The sequence below is a fragment of the Chelon labrosus genome (assembly GCF_963514085.1).
Source record: "Chelon labrosus genome assembly, chromosome: 2".
In the NCBI taxonomy this organism is placed as follows: Eukaryota; Metazoa; Chordata; class Actinopteri; order Mugiliformes; family Mugilidae; genus Chelon; species Chelon labrosus.
Genome location: NC_140338.1, coordinates 6,296,857 through 6,313,415, shown reverse-complemented (window position 1 = coordinate 6,313,415; position 16,559 = coordinate 6,296,857). Strand labels below are relative to the sequence as shown.

General features: G+C 44.1%; 1 protein-coding gene across 1 annotated transcript in view; it reads right to left on the bottom strand.

The window, feature by feature from the left end:
* Positions 1-543: 543 nt before the first annotated feature.
* The window catches only part of cacna1ab (calcium channel, voltage-dependent, P/Q type, alpha 1A subunit, b), a gene marked incomplete at both ends in the record, with an annotated part of 167,288 nt that continues 151,272 nt past the window's right edge, over positions 544-16,559 (bottom strand). Inside the window, 8 exons of the mRNA XM_084568105.1 lie at positions 544-1,272; positions 1,951-2,204; positions 4,103-4,304; positions 9,817-9,852; positions 10,331-10,348; positions 13,119-13,232; positions 15,177-15,312; positions 16,434-16,555. Of these exons, the coding sequence (XP_084424231.1) occupies positions 544-1,272; positions 1,951-2,204; positions 4,103-4,304; positions 9,817-9,852; positions 10,331-10,348; positions 13,119-13,232; positions 15,177-15,312; positions 16,434-16,555 (1,611 nt within the window). The remainder of the gene's footprint in view (positions 1,273-1,950; positions 2,205-4,102; positions 4,305-9,816; positions 9,853-10,330; positions 10,349-13,118; positions 13,233-15,176; positions 15,313-16,433; positions 16,556-16,559) is intronic.

The window sequence follows — 16,559 nt, the reverse complement described above, 5'->3', positions numbered from 1 at the left end:
AGCAGTAGTCTGGCCAGCGACAGATAGCACACAAACTAAGCAATCAGGCGTCAGTCTGGGAGAAGTGCTTCCAGGCCTTGTAAACCACAATGATCACAGCCCAGTTTTATAACCTCTTGCTGCTCACATGCTTTCTATTTCTGCACATTTCTCTCTTTTCTCGTGCAGCCTGGCCTTGATGGTCAAGGCCAGTTTTGGGAAGTGTAGTTCTGAGACTGAGAGAGGTAAACTGTGCCTGGGCGTTCCCCTGGTTGTCTTGGCTGTCTCTTTCTCATTTTTGTCCACGTGCTGATCCGTCACTGATTCAAGTCTTACACAAAATGCGTAAAAGGCCATTTGCAACACCACCAACCCCCTCCCCTCCACCCCTTCCTCTTATTTAGAGTCTGAGGGGTGAAGGTAGAGGGTTTGGAGGGTATCCGACCCTTCCCAACATTTTCACCACCGCTGCATTATCAAAAGTCTAAATGTCCGAGGCCAGAGCACTGGAGCCGTCTGTTGTTCTTCTCCCCTCCTGAGCTTATCCCTTGCTCTCTGTGGTCGCTAGCACCAGTCATCCTCATCTGTCTCACTATAAGGTTCATGCAGGCCCTTACGAGGCCCCCTGGCATGGGGGGGCCGGTGATGCGGGTGGGGCGGTGCCCCCGGTGGTCCCCTCCGATGGGGGGAAGGTGAGGATGAGCGGTAGCCATTCGGTACCCTTCGCGGATGCGGGTGAGGGGGTGGAGGAGGCCCATGGCGGGCAGTCCTAGGTGAGCGTGGGTGTGGGTGAGGATTTCCTCCATGTGGGTGTGGGTTGCCATGGGAGAGGCTTTGCTCGTAGGCAGGGGGCTCATGATGCCGCTCATATTCGTAATCTCTTTCGTAGAAGGGCCCGTCACCCTCCAGACTGTCCCCGGGTGGGGGCCCGCTCCAGCGGCCTCGGTGAGGGGACCTAGGTGAGCCGTGGACGGGCGAGCGCGGGGACTGATGTCTAGGGGAGCGGGGCGAACCATGCCGCGACGACGAGCCCCCGTGGTGGGGAGAGCCGTGGCGCGACGGGGGTCGGTGGTGGTAGCCTCTGTCATGGTCTGGTGGGGAGAAGTGTCGGGGGGAGGGCGAGCGCAGGCGGCCTGGCCCCGGGGGGCCATAGCTGGGCTTGCGGACAGCCGGTGAGTAGGTGACATGTGGACGTGGGACGGCGGGGGTCTGAGGCAGCTGGCGACGGCCTCTCCGTGGAGTGCTGGTCCCCGAGGTGGAGGGGACCGGGCTGCCGCTCACCGAACTACTGCCCTACAGCAAAATGTAAACAAGGAAAATCAAAACGCACCACAACAACAACAGAGACCAGAATAGAGCAGAGGGGCGAGATAGATAGATAGATAGATAGATAGACAGATAGATAGATAGACAGATAGATAGATAGATAGATAGATAGATAGAAACACCATTGAAAATCATTCAAAACATAGCGATGAAGCAAAGAATTGACACCAAGAAGCCACACATCACATTGAAGTAAAATGGACAGAGAGAGAAACAGTGACAAAGAAAAAAGCATAACACAAAAAAAGGAGAGATTGATATTCATAAGTAGGGCTCTGGAAATAACTTTGAGTGAACTCTTAGAGGATACATGCACAGTCGATGATGTGGGAGTGAAGCTTAGAGCTTAAGGACCACGTTGAGTTCATATAAATATAGATATTTGTTAAATAATTCACCTTGGTTCTCACCTCAGAAGAGTTCTTCTCATCAAATTACACACTAAAAACACAACTCATTGGATTTTCAGCAGTCATGTGTATAACTCATTCAGCATAATGAAAGTAAGTAGGCTGTATCGAATGAGGCTTAAGTTATTAGAGCTATTATCCAACCTGTATTGAATTAAAAACAAACAAGGAAAAACAAATACTGAAACCGTCCTTTACGACGTGTGACATTAGCCTTGGTATCTTTGGAGCCCACCTGTCTGTGACCCCGCCCGTCGGGCCCCTCGCTGGGCGACCGGGACCAGTGGCGGTCTTGGGGATGCCTGTGGGGGTAGTCGTGGCGTTCGGGCCCGTAGCGCTCCTTGTCCATGGAGCCATGATGGTGGTGGTGGTGATGGTGGTGGCGGCGGTCCTTGGTCCGGCCGCGGTCTCGCTCGCGCTCCTTGGGCGGAAGGTCGCCTGACTGTGTGGTGGTGCTGAGGTCTGTGCCCAGGCCTTGCAAGGAGATGTCTCAGTTTACATTTGAAAACGCAAAGTGTAAAAAACGGCATAAGAGATGGACGTGGCCCTGGTTAACCGTTTTTGACGACTCAAATTTGGCATTTGCGCATCACTGCTTTAGTGTTTTTTCTTTGGACTTTGATTGTCTGTATTTGTATGAGAGAGACAGGAGCTGGAGACTGAGATTCAGACACTCCTGACAAACAATCAAGCCAATCCCGTCCTCAAAAATACCTCTGTTTGAGGCCTAATATCTTAGTACTTGCATACAGATTAGAAGAAGTTGTGCAAAAACTTGTGGAAAAGGCATCGACTCTGGGCCTGTTCAGACCTTACATCAAGATCTGATCTGGTTTATCCAGCCGCAAGTGACCAGCTTTAGGTACATTTGTTCAGACTTGGCATCAACATGCATCTCCAAATGCGTCTCCAGATCCCAACATCATCTGGGGATTTAACAGCTGTTTTTTGTATATGTGTCATGACTTCACCGTGACATCAGTTAGACCTGCACAAAACCTATAACCCTAACCCTAACCCTAACCCTTTCAGGCAATCATTTATTATAGTGTTTTGTGTTTTCTCTGGATGAATGAGGCAAAACTGCACTGACGCAGGAGCACCCCTGTTGAGTATAGATGGTCTTATCCAAAAAGGTTCAAAAAAGGCAACTGGACTTGTAGAGTTTTTTGAGAAGACGTTCTCAGGTTCTCAGGTGCACTGATTCTGGTTGTTAACATAACAAGCACGTTTCAGGAGGAGTTCCTATTTAAACCTCAGACTTCCCACCAGTCCCCTAGAACTGAAGAAGCTATTCCGATGAGTGGTGAAACGTCTTCTCAAAAAACTCTACAAGTCCAGTTGCCTTTTTTGAACCTTTTTGGATATACCATGACCTGGATGACTGAGAACCTTCACAGACATATAGATGGTCTTTAATGCGACTCACGCATTGCAGTCACACTACCAAAGGAATGGGGACACTCGTGGACGAATGCGACCCAGACCAAATGTGGTCAGAGATCGGATCTCTCAAATGCGATCTCAGTGCGTCCTGGGGATGTTCACACCTGTCTTTTATGCGATCGCCTCAGATCATACCTTAATGCAGGGTCTGAACAGGCCCATCGTATTTGAGAAGCCAGCTCCTGCTGAACATGAACGGTGTTGCACTTAAAAGTCACCTTTGGAACTGGCTTCAGTTTTCAGACCTGGAGGCTACGTCCATCTTTTATAAACATGTGCAAAACCCTTAAATTCGCATTAGATCGTTTTCCAAAGGTCAGAACATACAAATGAGTACAAGTTTCTGTGTGAATCCTATCAACACACATGTCCACTTCTACAGCTGCACAGTCAAATGCAGAACAACGAAACGAGTAATTTAAAATCCCATCACCGCTACCGAGTCCCCGAAAGCCCAGCGGAGGATTTTCCATCAGATTAGCGAGCCCTCCAATTACAAAAGCGTTGTAGAGTTTAACTGTGGCGGCCTCGTTGAATTAGTTTCCCAGCTGAAGCATGCAATTTGCGCCTCCCCAATTAGTGATGAAGTGGGCATTCTCTTTGCCTGGTGCTATGTTCAAGGACCTCTTTGTGAATGTGTTGATCTGTTAATGTGCTGTTCTCTTAGCTTAACATGTACACGGATTGTTGTTAACTGGCTCAGTGATTGCTGTTGAGTTACTCCTGACCAGAAACCCGACATCAGAAATCCTGCTGGAATCCTCAGAAATCTGGCAAACGAGACTTTGACAATCATAGCAATCCAACCACCAGTTGCTGTAAATGCAAAAAGTGCATTGCTCTCAAACTGAGATTCCTGACTTGGCTTTTACAGTTGTGAACTTTAAAGACACCCAGATGGCAGTCTAGAGCACAGTAGATAAGTGTTATGAGGGACTCACCCGTGTCTGCGTCGGTGTATCTGGCCAGGGAGCGTTGCGAAGTGCGGTGACTTCTGTCCCTGTGCCGGCGTCCTCCTCCATGTCTCCCCTCCTCAGACACCACCCTCTCCAGGGAGTAGTCGTCCAGCCTCATGCCCCGGCCCGTGCGGCCGTGGACCAGGCTGGAGGTGGAGCGACGCATGGGACTGGTGTCGGTGATGGTCTGTGAGGGCAAAGGAAAGAGCGTAGAAGGGAGTAGCGCCGGACAGGGAGCGCATGAGGTAGGAGAGGAGGTGAGAAGATGGAGAGATAAACAAGAGAGAGAGGAGAAAATAAGTTAATGCATCTTGAGTAAAGTATATCCTAAGAAGGACGACACTTGGAAATCACTTGGCTGATTTTCACTGAGTGTATGACACTAGTACAGAGCTGCACATTTGTGTTGTGCATTCATGTGTGTGTACTGTATGTGCCTACCACACAGCAGTAACTCTACGTTTAGATTTGTGGTGGTTTGTCACACAAAGACAATTCTGATTTCCAAAGGTTGCATTTTCTTTGTAAAGTACAAATGATTAGCTTGCGTTGTCATGTGCACCCATCTGATGGGTCAGACACCAGTTGACCTGCTATTAAGTCATATAGCGGCTAACAGTGCTGTCACTAGCTCGTGCAGCTTGACCCATAAGCCCCTGGAATACCCTAACCTATAGAGATACCTTTGATAACATGAAACAGCATGTGATAGCATGCTGCTTCACCAAAAACACAGAGGAATGAAAACACACAGCGATTTCAAACAGGGAGCTGACAGGGTGGGTCGGGGGGAAGAAGAAAGAGGCAGCTAGACAGAGAACAAGCATGTAGGAGGGCTGTAAATACCATGCCTCACATGCACAAGGCAGACGAGCCTATAGTGGAGTTTTCCTCCGAGCAGCCGCATTTCATTTACATCACACTCGGGCTGGAAAGCCAGATTTACCGCCAAAGATGGTTGTTCTACGTCATTAGAAGCAGAATGTACTACACATACGTCATTTTAATTCAAATAACTCAAAACTATAGTTAGCTTGACAAAGGCGTTAACATAGTGACATAGCTCATTGCTGTGAGACAAAAATAAAGTCCAAATATAAGAATTATAGATACAAGGTTCTGCTAAAACCATATTTTTTCTAATACTATTAGGTCTGCTCATCTAGAATAATGCCAAATATACGTATTCTTACTTAAAAGTGCGTACGCAGTGTTTCCTGAGTATGATGTAAACCAAATATGGACACCATGAGGATAAGACAGACCATCATTCCTTTACCTTAGAGCCTGATCAAAAGCTTTGCAAGAACCCAACAGGAAGACGCTAAAACGCTGGTAATTCTCCTCTAATATAATTTTATAGTTGTTTAGGTGTAATGTAAAGTATGCATATCAAAATTAAGACTCTGCTCTGCAACATGATTTGCCAGCAGTGCACTGGGGTCCAAATGTCAAAACCTGCTAATTTGTCGAAGTGTGTAGAGTATCTGGAGAATTGTGAAGATGTGGTCACGGTAGCCTCTTGTGCTTTATATAAATCTGCTGCTACAATACACTGTGTATGTAATATATAAACATATATCAGGGATTATTCAAATAAGCTAACAGCTAAACTGAACAAATCTCAATGTGTCATGCAGAGTAGCCGGCTCTTTGCTGTAATCTATCATTTAACAATCATTTTGGAGGTCCTGCTTGGTTTTTCGTGCTGGGTTCATTGTCAGGCTCTTCTGACCAGGACAGGACCCTGCTGACACCGTGAACACCCGCTCCCCTTTTCCCACGGCCCCCCACCCTCCCCCCATCACAAAGCTTCACATCACCCTGATGATAAAGCACACGTCAGTCTGCAAGCAGCAGGCCGGACAAGACACAAACACACGAGGATTCGCCGTCCCGAGAGGAGCAGCACTACACACGGACGGGAAGGAGTCTGTACACTCTAGGAGCAGTTCGGCGCAAGCCATGCACGTCCTCTGGGTAGCCGGCAGCACTAAACATATGCATACACTTAATATACTGACACACAAACACACACACACATCTGAAAAGATTGTGTTATTTCTCATAATCTGCTCACAGGTTTCTTTCTTTTCTTACTTTTATTCTTGTGTGACATGCAGAGATGTCAAAACAAGTAATAAGTAAAACAAAGGTCTTTTTAAGCTGGTCTGTTTTGAATTTTTGGGCAATTGAGCCTCCACAACATGTCTTCTTTCAAACTTGTGGAAAGAAAACGCATAAAAATCTATATTGAGGTGTTTATTATACTGCTCTTTGTGTAAGGGAAATTGATTCTTTAGTGCTGAAAAACTAGTCCTTGCCTTTGTCTTCCAGGCTGGATTACTGTAATTCATTACTGTCTGGCTGTCCAAACAGCTCGTTATTCATGTTACTCCAGTTTTAGCTTCTCTTCATTGACTCCAAGCTGTTAAATACAGAATAGAATTTAAAATCCTGCTCCTTTGACCTCAAAGTGGAGGCTTATTTATGGTTCCTGGAGTTCCTAGAGGTAGAGCCTTCAGCTACTGTGGAACCAGCTCCCAGTTTGGGTTCGGGAGGCAGACACCTGCTCTACTTTTAAGTACAGGCTTAAGACTTCCCTTCTTTGATAAAGCTTATAGTTAGGGCTGGCTCAGGTGACACCGAACCGTCCCTTAGTTATGCTGCAATAGGTCTAGGCTGAAGCACCTGTCCTCTACTCTCTTCTCTCTCTCGCACCGAGCGCCTGTCCTCTAATTTCTTTTCTAGTACTACTCATGCATTTGTCTGCCACTACTCTCTAGCATGTTGCCTTTGTGCTTGCTCCGGGTTTTGTAAAGCGTCTCGAGACAATTTGTATCGTTATTGATGCTAAATGCCAAAGAAAATGTTTTCCTTTCGTATTGTTTGGTCACAACGAAGAGAAAGTCTACCGGCAACTTCGGTCATTACACTTTTGGGCGACTGTGAAATAGCATTTGGGTCAATTATTACAATTTTCATTTCAAAATTCATTGCATATTTTATACCGTTCAAGTACAAAGTGCACGAGTAACTCAATGAAACTCAAAACAAGTTAAAGGAAAGCAAAGGAAAATTACTTTAATAAAGTTCTTAACTGTATTTATGTGTGTTTTATTGGTTTTCTTTTAATTGTTCTGTTTTTATGAACTTTGTTTTATGTGCCTGTCTCCAAAATTGCAGATTTTTATGTTGCTGTATTATTTAATGTTTACTTTTCAATCTCTTGTGTGTATTGTCCCTATATGCTATATGCTGCAGTTACACTGTAAATTTCTCCACTGTGGGATAAATTAAATGATTATCTGCTATTATCTTAAAGAATTTTTTTTAGCATTACTATTTTTACTAATGTTTATTTAAAGGGGAATTACCGTTTTTCACAACCTGGACCTTATTTCAGGCATAAAATACAGTCGTTTACTCACCCATATAACTTTGGTGTCATTTGGAGTCGTTCGTCAGATATTTGGATCAGCGTGTATCCATATAGTGGGAGTGAATGGGGCACCGAAACGCAGCCTCTAAATAACGCATTATCTGCCGCAAAACTCATTAATTTCACCAATATTTTGTTATGATACGCTAGTGCTAATCCCCGTTGAGTCTGGAGTTACCTGTTATCATCATCCGGGGTCTGTAGATTGACCTACTAACCTCTGACCTGGATCGGCACCCCGCGCAGCTTGTTTACCTGGAATTTCCTACTGCTAGTTTTCTGCAACATGGCTGAATATTTTTCCGATTCTAACAGATAACAGGTAACTCCGGACTCAACGGGGAATAGCACTAGTGTATCATAACAAAATATTGGTGAAATGAATGAGTTTTGCAGCAGATAATGCGTTATTTAGAGGCTGCGTTTCGGTGCCCCATTCACTCCCACTATATGGATATACGCGGATATAAATATTGTCCGAAAGACTCCAAATGACACCAAACTTATATGGGTGAGTAAACTACTGTATTTTATGCCAGAAATAAGGTCCAGGTTGTAAAAAACAGTAGTTCCCCTTTAAGGCACGTATCTGTGCACTTCATATTTACATTTACTTGTTTTCTATTGAATATATAAATAGAAAAATTGCTAAACTTTTCAACTTTAATGGGGACAATCATGGTTTACAGCAGAAATTAAAACTGTGCTGTGATCATCTCTATATAATCTCAAACATGCTAAAAGATAATGATCCTGGTGGTTTCTGCGTCCAGTGCAACTGTTGGTCAAATCGATTTTTAAGTACCCTTCCTAGCTGTAAGTTATGAACTGAAAAGCTACGAACAATGGCCGATGATCTTAGGACAGACTGCACGCCACACAGTCACATCACGAACGTCACACTGTCTGAACTTTCACTCCACGTCCCAAGCTGCTGAGTAACATCCTCGCGCTCAAGCAACACGTTCCCTCGTTGGAACATCGCTTCCTCTCACATCCACACTCGTCAGACTCTGCCACGTCATGCATGACTAATGACATGCCGGCGCGCTGCCAGTCCCCGGTTCAGGCCAACAGTCACATATCAGGGCAGTCCATGCTTTGGTCATACGCTGTTTGACCTTTCAAACACACGTGTAATGCACGCACTCACACGCAAACAAACACACACACACAGAGACGCTGCATACGAGCAGGAACTCCTGGCAAACGTTCACAAAGAGCAAACAATGGAGAGCAGAGCAACCTCGACACGAGCAAACACAGACGAGAGAGAGAGAGAGGAAGAAAGAGAGAAAAGCTGACAGAAGAAGAAGAAGAAGAAGAAGAAGGAAAAGGGAGAGGTAATAAAAGAAGATCTGATTTGTGACAACTTGGTCATAGTTAAAAGGTTGGAGTACCAGGTGGGAGGGTTCACTGAAGCTACATGTGTTCCCCTCAATATGTGACTCTGAATTGGACTTCAAACTCCCCAGACTGCTACAACACCTGTCATACACGGATCAGCCACAACATTATGACCACTGTCAGGAGAAGTGAATAACATAGACCATCTTGTGGCGATACGTGTCCACATCGTGTGGACGTTATTTAGACACATATCACCCACCTGGCCCAGACCAGGCACCGCCCCACCACCCACCCCATAGCAATGACACTCCTTGATGGCAGCAGCCATCCCCAGCAGGATACGGCCTGACACAGGCACAAAAGATGCAAAAACGCTTTAGGAACAACTCAAAGAACAAACCTGGCCTCCACATTCACTAGATCCCAAACTGATCAAGTATCTGTGGGATGATCCACAGAGGCCCCTCCCCTCAAAGCCCCCCCCACTAACAACATCTTGTTCCCAGACACCACAGGACACCCTCAGAAGGCCCATGTGCATTCTCTGATGAGTCACAACTGTTTTGGAGCCAACAAGGTTGACCTACACAATATTAGGAAGGTGGTCATAATGTTATGTCTGATCTATCTGTCTATCTATTTATCAATCTGGGTTGTAATTAATCACCTGAGGATTTAGAAATGTAACGTTAGCTGGCTTGAATGCCTACTGGATAACCTCTGTGACCTTTTCAAACCCACACGTCTGGTACCCCAGGTGGGGCAAAAAAAAGACTGGGCAAAGAGGCAAGAGAGAGAGAAAGAAAGTGTGTGTGTGTGTGAGAGAGAGAGAGAGAGATAGAGAGAGAGAGAGAGAGAGAGAGAGAGAGAGAGAGAGAGAGAGAGAGAGAGAGAGAGATGTACATACACTGAGGTTATTTCCGCGAGGCCTGTGTCTCCTCCGCTGCAGAGCAGGCAAACACAGAGATGATACGTGGAGCAGAGCAGTGTAGCACGCACGCACACGCAAACACAGCAAAGGCCCGACGTAGCGTAGCCGCCAGGGCCGAAAGAGAAAAGAAGGCAAAGGACAGAGAAAGAGATGAAAAAACAAAAAAACAAAAACAACAACAGAGATATGAGGAAGAGAGAGAGGGAGGATGATAATACATAAAATAACAGCAGAAGGGTAAGACAGATGTGGGACATAAAAAGAGAAAGGGAAGGAGACATAAAAAAAGAAGGAGGATATAAAAAGTATAAAATATAAGTGACGGGGAAGAAGGAGAAGGAGAAAGGGAGATAATCCAGTTAATATAAAGAAGGCTAGAGCGCACACATGAGAGCGAGGGAGTGTGCCAGTGAGCGAGAGAGGACAGAGGACAATATAAGATGCATCCACACGTACACACACACACACACACACACTCACACACACTTACCGAAACAGCATGAGCTCTCTGTAAGGCAGAGCAGTGTTAGAAGACAGTAAGTAACAGTGTACGGACACACACACACACACACACACACACACGTAGAGTATACTGTATACGCAACACAAACACGCACAAACAGATACACACACAGGATATTTGTCTACACTGTGCTCTGGCTTTCTGTTACTCTGAGGGTACTGTGTGTTTATAGTGACAAGTGTTTTAAGGATTCATTTACTCTAAAATCACATTTTCTATTGACGGACAGCGAAAGAAAGCAAAGAAAACTGATTGTCCACTTTTCTTTTCATCACAGTATGAAGGTGTGGTGCTAATTGCTGCTATAAATACATATATATATATACACATATGTATAAAACAAGGTGCAGCTTACCATTAAAGTTTTTCTATATACTCTCACTAAGTTACAAAATTCACATTTACGTCCACAGCTCACAGTCACCTTGTGCACTCTCCTCTTAAATGTTCATAAACACTTCATGGAGTAACCAACATACCAAAGTGAGAGCAGCATGATTCGATGCAGTGACATGTGGGAGTATGGGTGTGGGAATGGATGTGTGTGTGTGTGAGTGTGTAACTGCAGCCAGAGGCTCTGAAGTAAGAAAACCAGGCGGGTCTGCATGTTCCTGTACGGAAACACGATTCAGCGTTTATTAACGGGATCGTAAAAAGGTTAGATCCTTGCATCATGTCGTAGTGGTTAGAGCTGCAGCTTGGGACCGAGGGTTCCCAGGTTCGCTTCACGCTGTATCCATGGCTGAGGTGCCCTGAGCAAGCATCTAACCGCCAAACTGCTCCCAAATTGCACCAACTGTACACACTACTGTGTGAACAAATAGATGGGTCAAACAGCAGGAACTGAAATTTCCCCATTGCAGGACGAATAAAGGGATTAAATTATTATTATTTGTCTTGCACTGACTGGCGGCTCTTTTATTTGTTTAAAAAAATGTCAATGTTAAAGAAAAGGCCTGAACAAAAAACACGTGTAACAGATTTCAAAGTCGCAAACGCACAAAATCAGAATCAGTACACATTGGGTCTTGAAACTGAATTTGCAGATTCATTGATTTTTTAAAAAAATTTTTTTATGTCAAATGACAGTTAATAAACTTGTATAACACATTTTTCCATAAGACTTTATAACAAATGCACACTATGAAGCATTAGTAAGCATGTCATTCATCATTTATAGTGTCGCCCCTACATTAATAGACATTAGGAAGCAGTTTATAAATGCACTCTGCATTCACACTTTACCAACGATCAGTTTGTCATTTATGAATTAGATATTAAAGTATATACACACCAGTTACTGGTGGTTTATATGATCATTTAGAAAGTACAATTAATAAACTAATGAAATAATAATGATTTACAGTACAAATGCATGTTTATAAACCATTTATTAACACACTTAGTAACAATTAGTATGTGTAAATAAGAATAATAATAAGATGTATGAATGTGCATTTAAAGAGTATTAATAATTTACTTACACTTACATACAGCCGCCTATGAATTAAGAATAAGGCATTTTAAACTACATTTATAAAATGTCTATAAATGAAAGACTCATGCATGAATTAAGTATTTACTAATGCTTATTATTTACTGCGTCTTGTTAGTATAAAGTGTTTTCTAGTTTGTTATAATCATTCACTTCTAAGTGATCTCATAAACTACTCATCACTCCTTAACTCTGGATTGTAAATACTTCAACTGATCACTAGTAAAGTAGGAAAACACAATTATTATACACGTTACAGATGTGTATAAATTAAGAATAAGGCATTATGCATCTTACTAATGTCTAATAATGTAGGAGCAACGTTTTATAAATGATGAAATAAGTATTTAATGCTTCATATTGTCGCAATAATCAAACCTGCGGAGATCACCTGTGATCGTTGATTCAACTTTTACTCTTATGCTGAAGTTCCTAATTTATTTATTTATTTATTTTTTTTCCCCATCACGTCCTTTACTTTTGCCTGTTACGAAGAAGACGGCTGGAGACTGACACTAACTCTGGCCACAGTTTACACAGGACAGACACACCAAGGATCGAATGGAGATGGAGCGGGGGATGGTAAGGGACGGGATATTCTATTGATTTAGGTCTTCTGGATATATAAATATGAATACATATCCAGGACACTGATCCAGACTTCAGACCCACGTTGCATTGCGCTCTGTTGTTAAGAGTTTAACGGGAGCTGTGTCGCTACTAGGAGATGAAATCATTTTTTGAGCTGAGCAGCAGAGGGTCAGGAGCTGGAGGAGTGGAGGGTGAAGGCTGGGTGAGGTGAGGGTTGGAGGGATGATGGAGGAGGGGGAGGGAAGACAAACGAGGGGGAAGCCAGACAGGGGGAAGTGAATTAACAGAAGTCATCCTCCTTTGTGTTGCATCCTAAACCACAATTCACAGAGAATGAAATCTATGTTTATAGGTTCACCGTAAAAAGATCTCATCAAAATTAGCTCAAAAATGTGATTGTGCAGTAATACAACCAGTAAGTCTTAACTAATAAGAAAGAAATGATTTAAATGATTGTTTGCAAACTAATTCATATGTTGTCCTACATAAACACATTTAAATGTGCTCTGTGTAAACTTTTTTAAGAAATAATTTGGTTTATTCTATCGTTTATTTGTTTTAGGATGCAAGGAGAGGCCGCTTCAATTCACTTCAACTGCCATCACAGTGAGCGGGTTTAGTGGCTGAGACTGCGCAAGAGAGTGAGGATGGTGGGATGAAGGTGCTCACTTGGTTGTCTGCCGAGAGGCGGGGCATGGAGATGGTCCGCCCATGCCCATCCATTGGGTGATAGGGCTCAGTGTCGGAGTACCCGTCCCGCCCCATCTCCCTCATCTCTACCGTCTGTAAAAAAACAATGAGAGGGGGGGCGTGACCACCGTCTGCTGAGGGGTTTGTCGACTAAATGAAACGGGGGGAGGGGCGTGGCATGCTGCGGTTCCGTTTATGCAACAAGTTGCATAAATTAAAGGTTACAACCTTTTGTTTTGTTAGCAAAAAAATTACAACAAAGTAGGGGTTGTACAGACAAGTCGATTAATCGGCCATGTCATGACGCTTTAAGCATCATGTCGACTAGTCACTGATCACGTGACAGTAACAACATGGACGCCTCCTAGAAGACAGGTGAGGAGTCAAGTGGGTCATTGCAGCAAACTAGCAGCGGTTCATCAAGTGTGTGGAAATACTTCACTAAAGATGAAGCCCATAGTACCGTGACATGTCAGTCCTGAAATACAACTAAAGTACTACTGCAATGCCTCTGAAAAGGCATCCGCTAACGCTAGCCGAGGAACGGTCCAAATCCTTTCTACAACAACTTCACCAAACGTCCTGCTGTAACAGAGAGAAGCAGGTTGCACATCAACAATTTGTCAAAGTTATTAGACCTTTAGCTGCAGTACATGAGATGGATTAGGGTTAGGGTTATGCTACACCATCCCCTCTTACAACGGGCTGTGGAGTACTACTAAATGCTACTGATGGTGCTGACTTGCTGCCTGTTTTTATACAGGCTATACATATCTGCAGCACACAGTATTTAGTGCATGAAGTATTCAGATCAAGAATATAGATTTCATTACTTTCTGCTGTGTTTTGATTAGCGACGTCATCAGCGACTAGTCGTTGTCGACTTGACTTTAAAAAAACATCTGAAGTCGTGCAACCCCTACAAAGAAGGGTCTAAAACATTAGGATGAGGTGGACTGATCAGACTATAGAACAACATTGTGAAATCAGCTGATTGTGCGCTAATATAAAAATTTTGGAAAGTGGAAACCCTGACCCAAAGGCTCAAACATTTTCTCGTACCAAGCTGCCAACTCAAGGACACAAAAATGCCTTTTTCTTTTTCCTTAAGAGTACACTTCACAATTTCAATTCCATAGTCCCTCTTTGCACGTTCATCCTGGGATTCAGTAGAGAGATGAGGCGCTGGGGAGTAGAGTAGGGGCGTCCCCTACAGACAAGCGGACAAGTACATCACGAAAAACACCAACTCCAAGCCACTGACTCAACGAGAAGGTTGAAGAGTGAACCGGAGAAAAAATCAATAAATAAAAAATCAAGGGAACAGGAAGATGGTACGACTGAGATGTGGACCAGGAAGATGAAGAGAGAGAAAGGCGCTGCTGTCTCGTCAGCAGCAACATCCAACGTTTCAATGATTGGTTGCTGACAACTTGACGACCTTGATAAAGGACTGACAGTTCTCAGGCCGTCCCACAACAAGTACATTAGAACAGACTTGTGTTTTTTAGTCTTTTTGCGCGTAGACGCCCAACCAACCACCTGCACGTATCAATGGGGATCAGAAAAGACGCATCAAAGCAAATGACAGGTGCTTTTTTCTTTCCATTCAGTCATTCACTTTCCCACTTAACAACGGCTTAATTCGTTTCTGTGGAAAATCTGTACATGTCATTGAGGTTTAGAGCTCTTAGATCTCAGAGTATCGCAAGTTTTATTTCTGATGAAACTCATCGAAATACGGCCGGTGCATTAACTTCATGAATCGATCATATTTACCTGTTAAAATGCATAAAAAGTTCCAAAAGAATAGGATATAGATAGAGAAACAGGCAGATTGTTCAGTGTTTTCCCACATTAATGGGAGTTAATGGGGGGTTATTTTCGGTATATGTGCGTTAAGCGTGATGCTTTCGACGGGTTTTCGACAAATACTACTAGACCAGAGTGCAACCACAGTGGCGGGAGACGAACCGTCTGCGTTTTGCGCTGGACGTGTCACCGTGGAGACGAGATGCATGTCTCGGCTCGTCATACCTGTGGGTTGTGGCGGTTGTCATGGAGGTCGTCGGGGTAGGGTCTGTCCGGGCTCCAGTTCCCCGTGTTTTGGAACATTTCTTGGGGTTTGGCCGTCACCCATGACTGGCTCTCAGTCATGCCACCCTCGGGAGGTCTGACACACACACAGATTACAAATCAGGGAGGTCTTCAGCTGGAACATCTCTAATAACTTATAGGAAAGCATTTCTCAAAATATCTAGAAATCATGATAACATTAGTGTTAAGATAGAAGGCACGTTACAGTGTGTCGCTACAGACTGATCGACCAAGACAAAAATTAATAACTGACAAAAAGGAGAAGAGATTCACTTTTGCAGTCACTCAGAGATTTGAAAATGATTTCTAAAGGACACTTTCTTTGCCTGGACACACTGTATATACACTGATCAGGCATAACATTATGACCACCTTCCTAATATTGTCTAGGTCTCCCTTGTGCCTCCAAAACAGTTGTGACTCATCAGAAAATGGACATGGGCCTTCTGAGGGTGTCCTGTGGTGTCCGGCAACAGGATGTTGTTAGTGGGGGGGATTTGAAGGGAGGGGCCTCTGTGGATCATTCCACAGATGCTTGAATTTGGAGGCAAGGTCAACACCTTGTGATGTTCTTCATGTTTTTCATGTTTTTTTATTTGTTCCTAAAGCGTTTTTGTCTGTGTGTCTGTGTCAGGCTGCATCCTGCTGGGGATGGCTGCTGCCATCAAGGAGTGTCATTGTTATGGGGTGGGGGTGCCTGGTCTGGTCTAGGTGGGTGCTACATGTCTAAGTAACATCCACATGAATGAATGCCAGGTCCAAACGTTTCCCAGCAGAACAGTGAATTGTCACAAGATGGTCAATGTTATTTACTTCTACTGATAGTGGTCATAATGTTATGCCTGACTGGTGTATGTACGTACGAGGGTTAATGTCTTCAAACATTTGGATTCACAACAAAGTTTTTGCAAAGTTTTGCTTTGCAGCCTGGATGAAACTCTGCACATGAAAGATCCTCCAGCTGATTTTATTTAAAGCAGCCCCAGCTCTGGCATGATTACAATTTGTGTGTTTGGGAGAATATTTATTGATTTACTGTGAAGTAAATCTACAAAAAAACAAAACATATATATGTTCTGCTCCCTTGAAGAAGAAAAAATAACTGTAAAATTGAACAAGTTGATTTTACAGCCCGATAGACAGTGTGCATGTTTGAGTACATGTGCCAGCTTCCCAGTTCCTCCCCGTTCTACTCACATGCTGTTGACGTTGTCCGGCTGGGTGCTGGGGAGGCCGTTCTGGCCCTGGCCCCCCTGGCCGTCGGTGCCCCCTCCCTCAGAGGGTGGCTCCATGCGCTGAAACATTAATGGCGTTCGGTTCTGT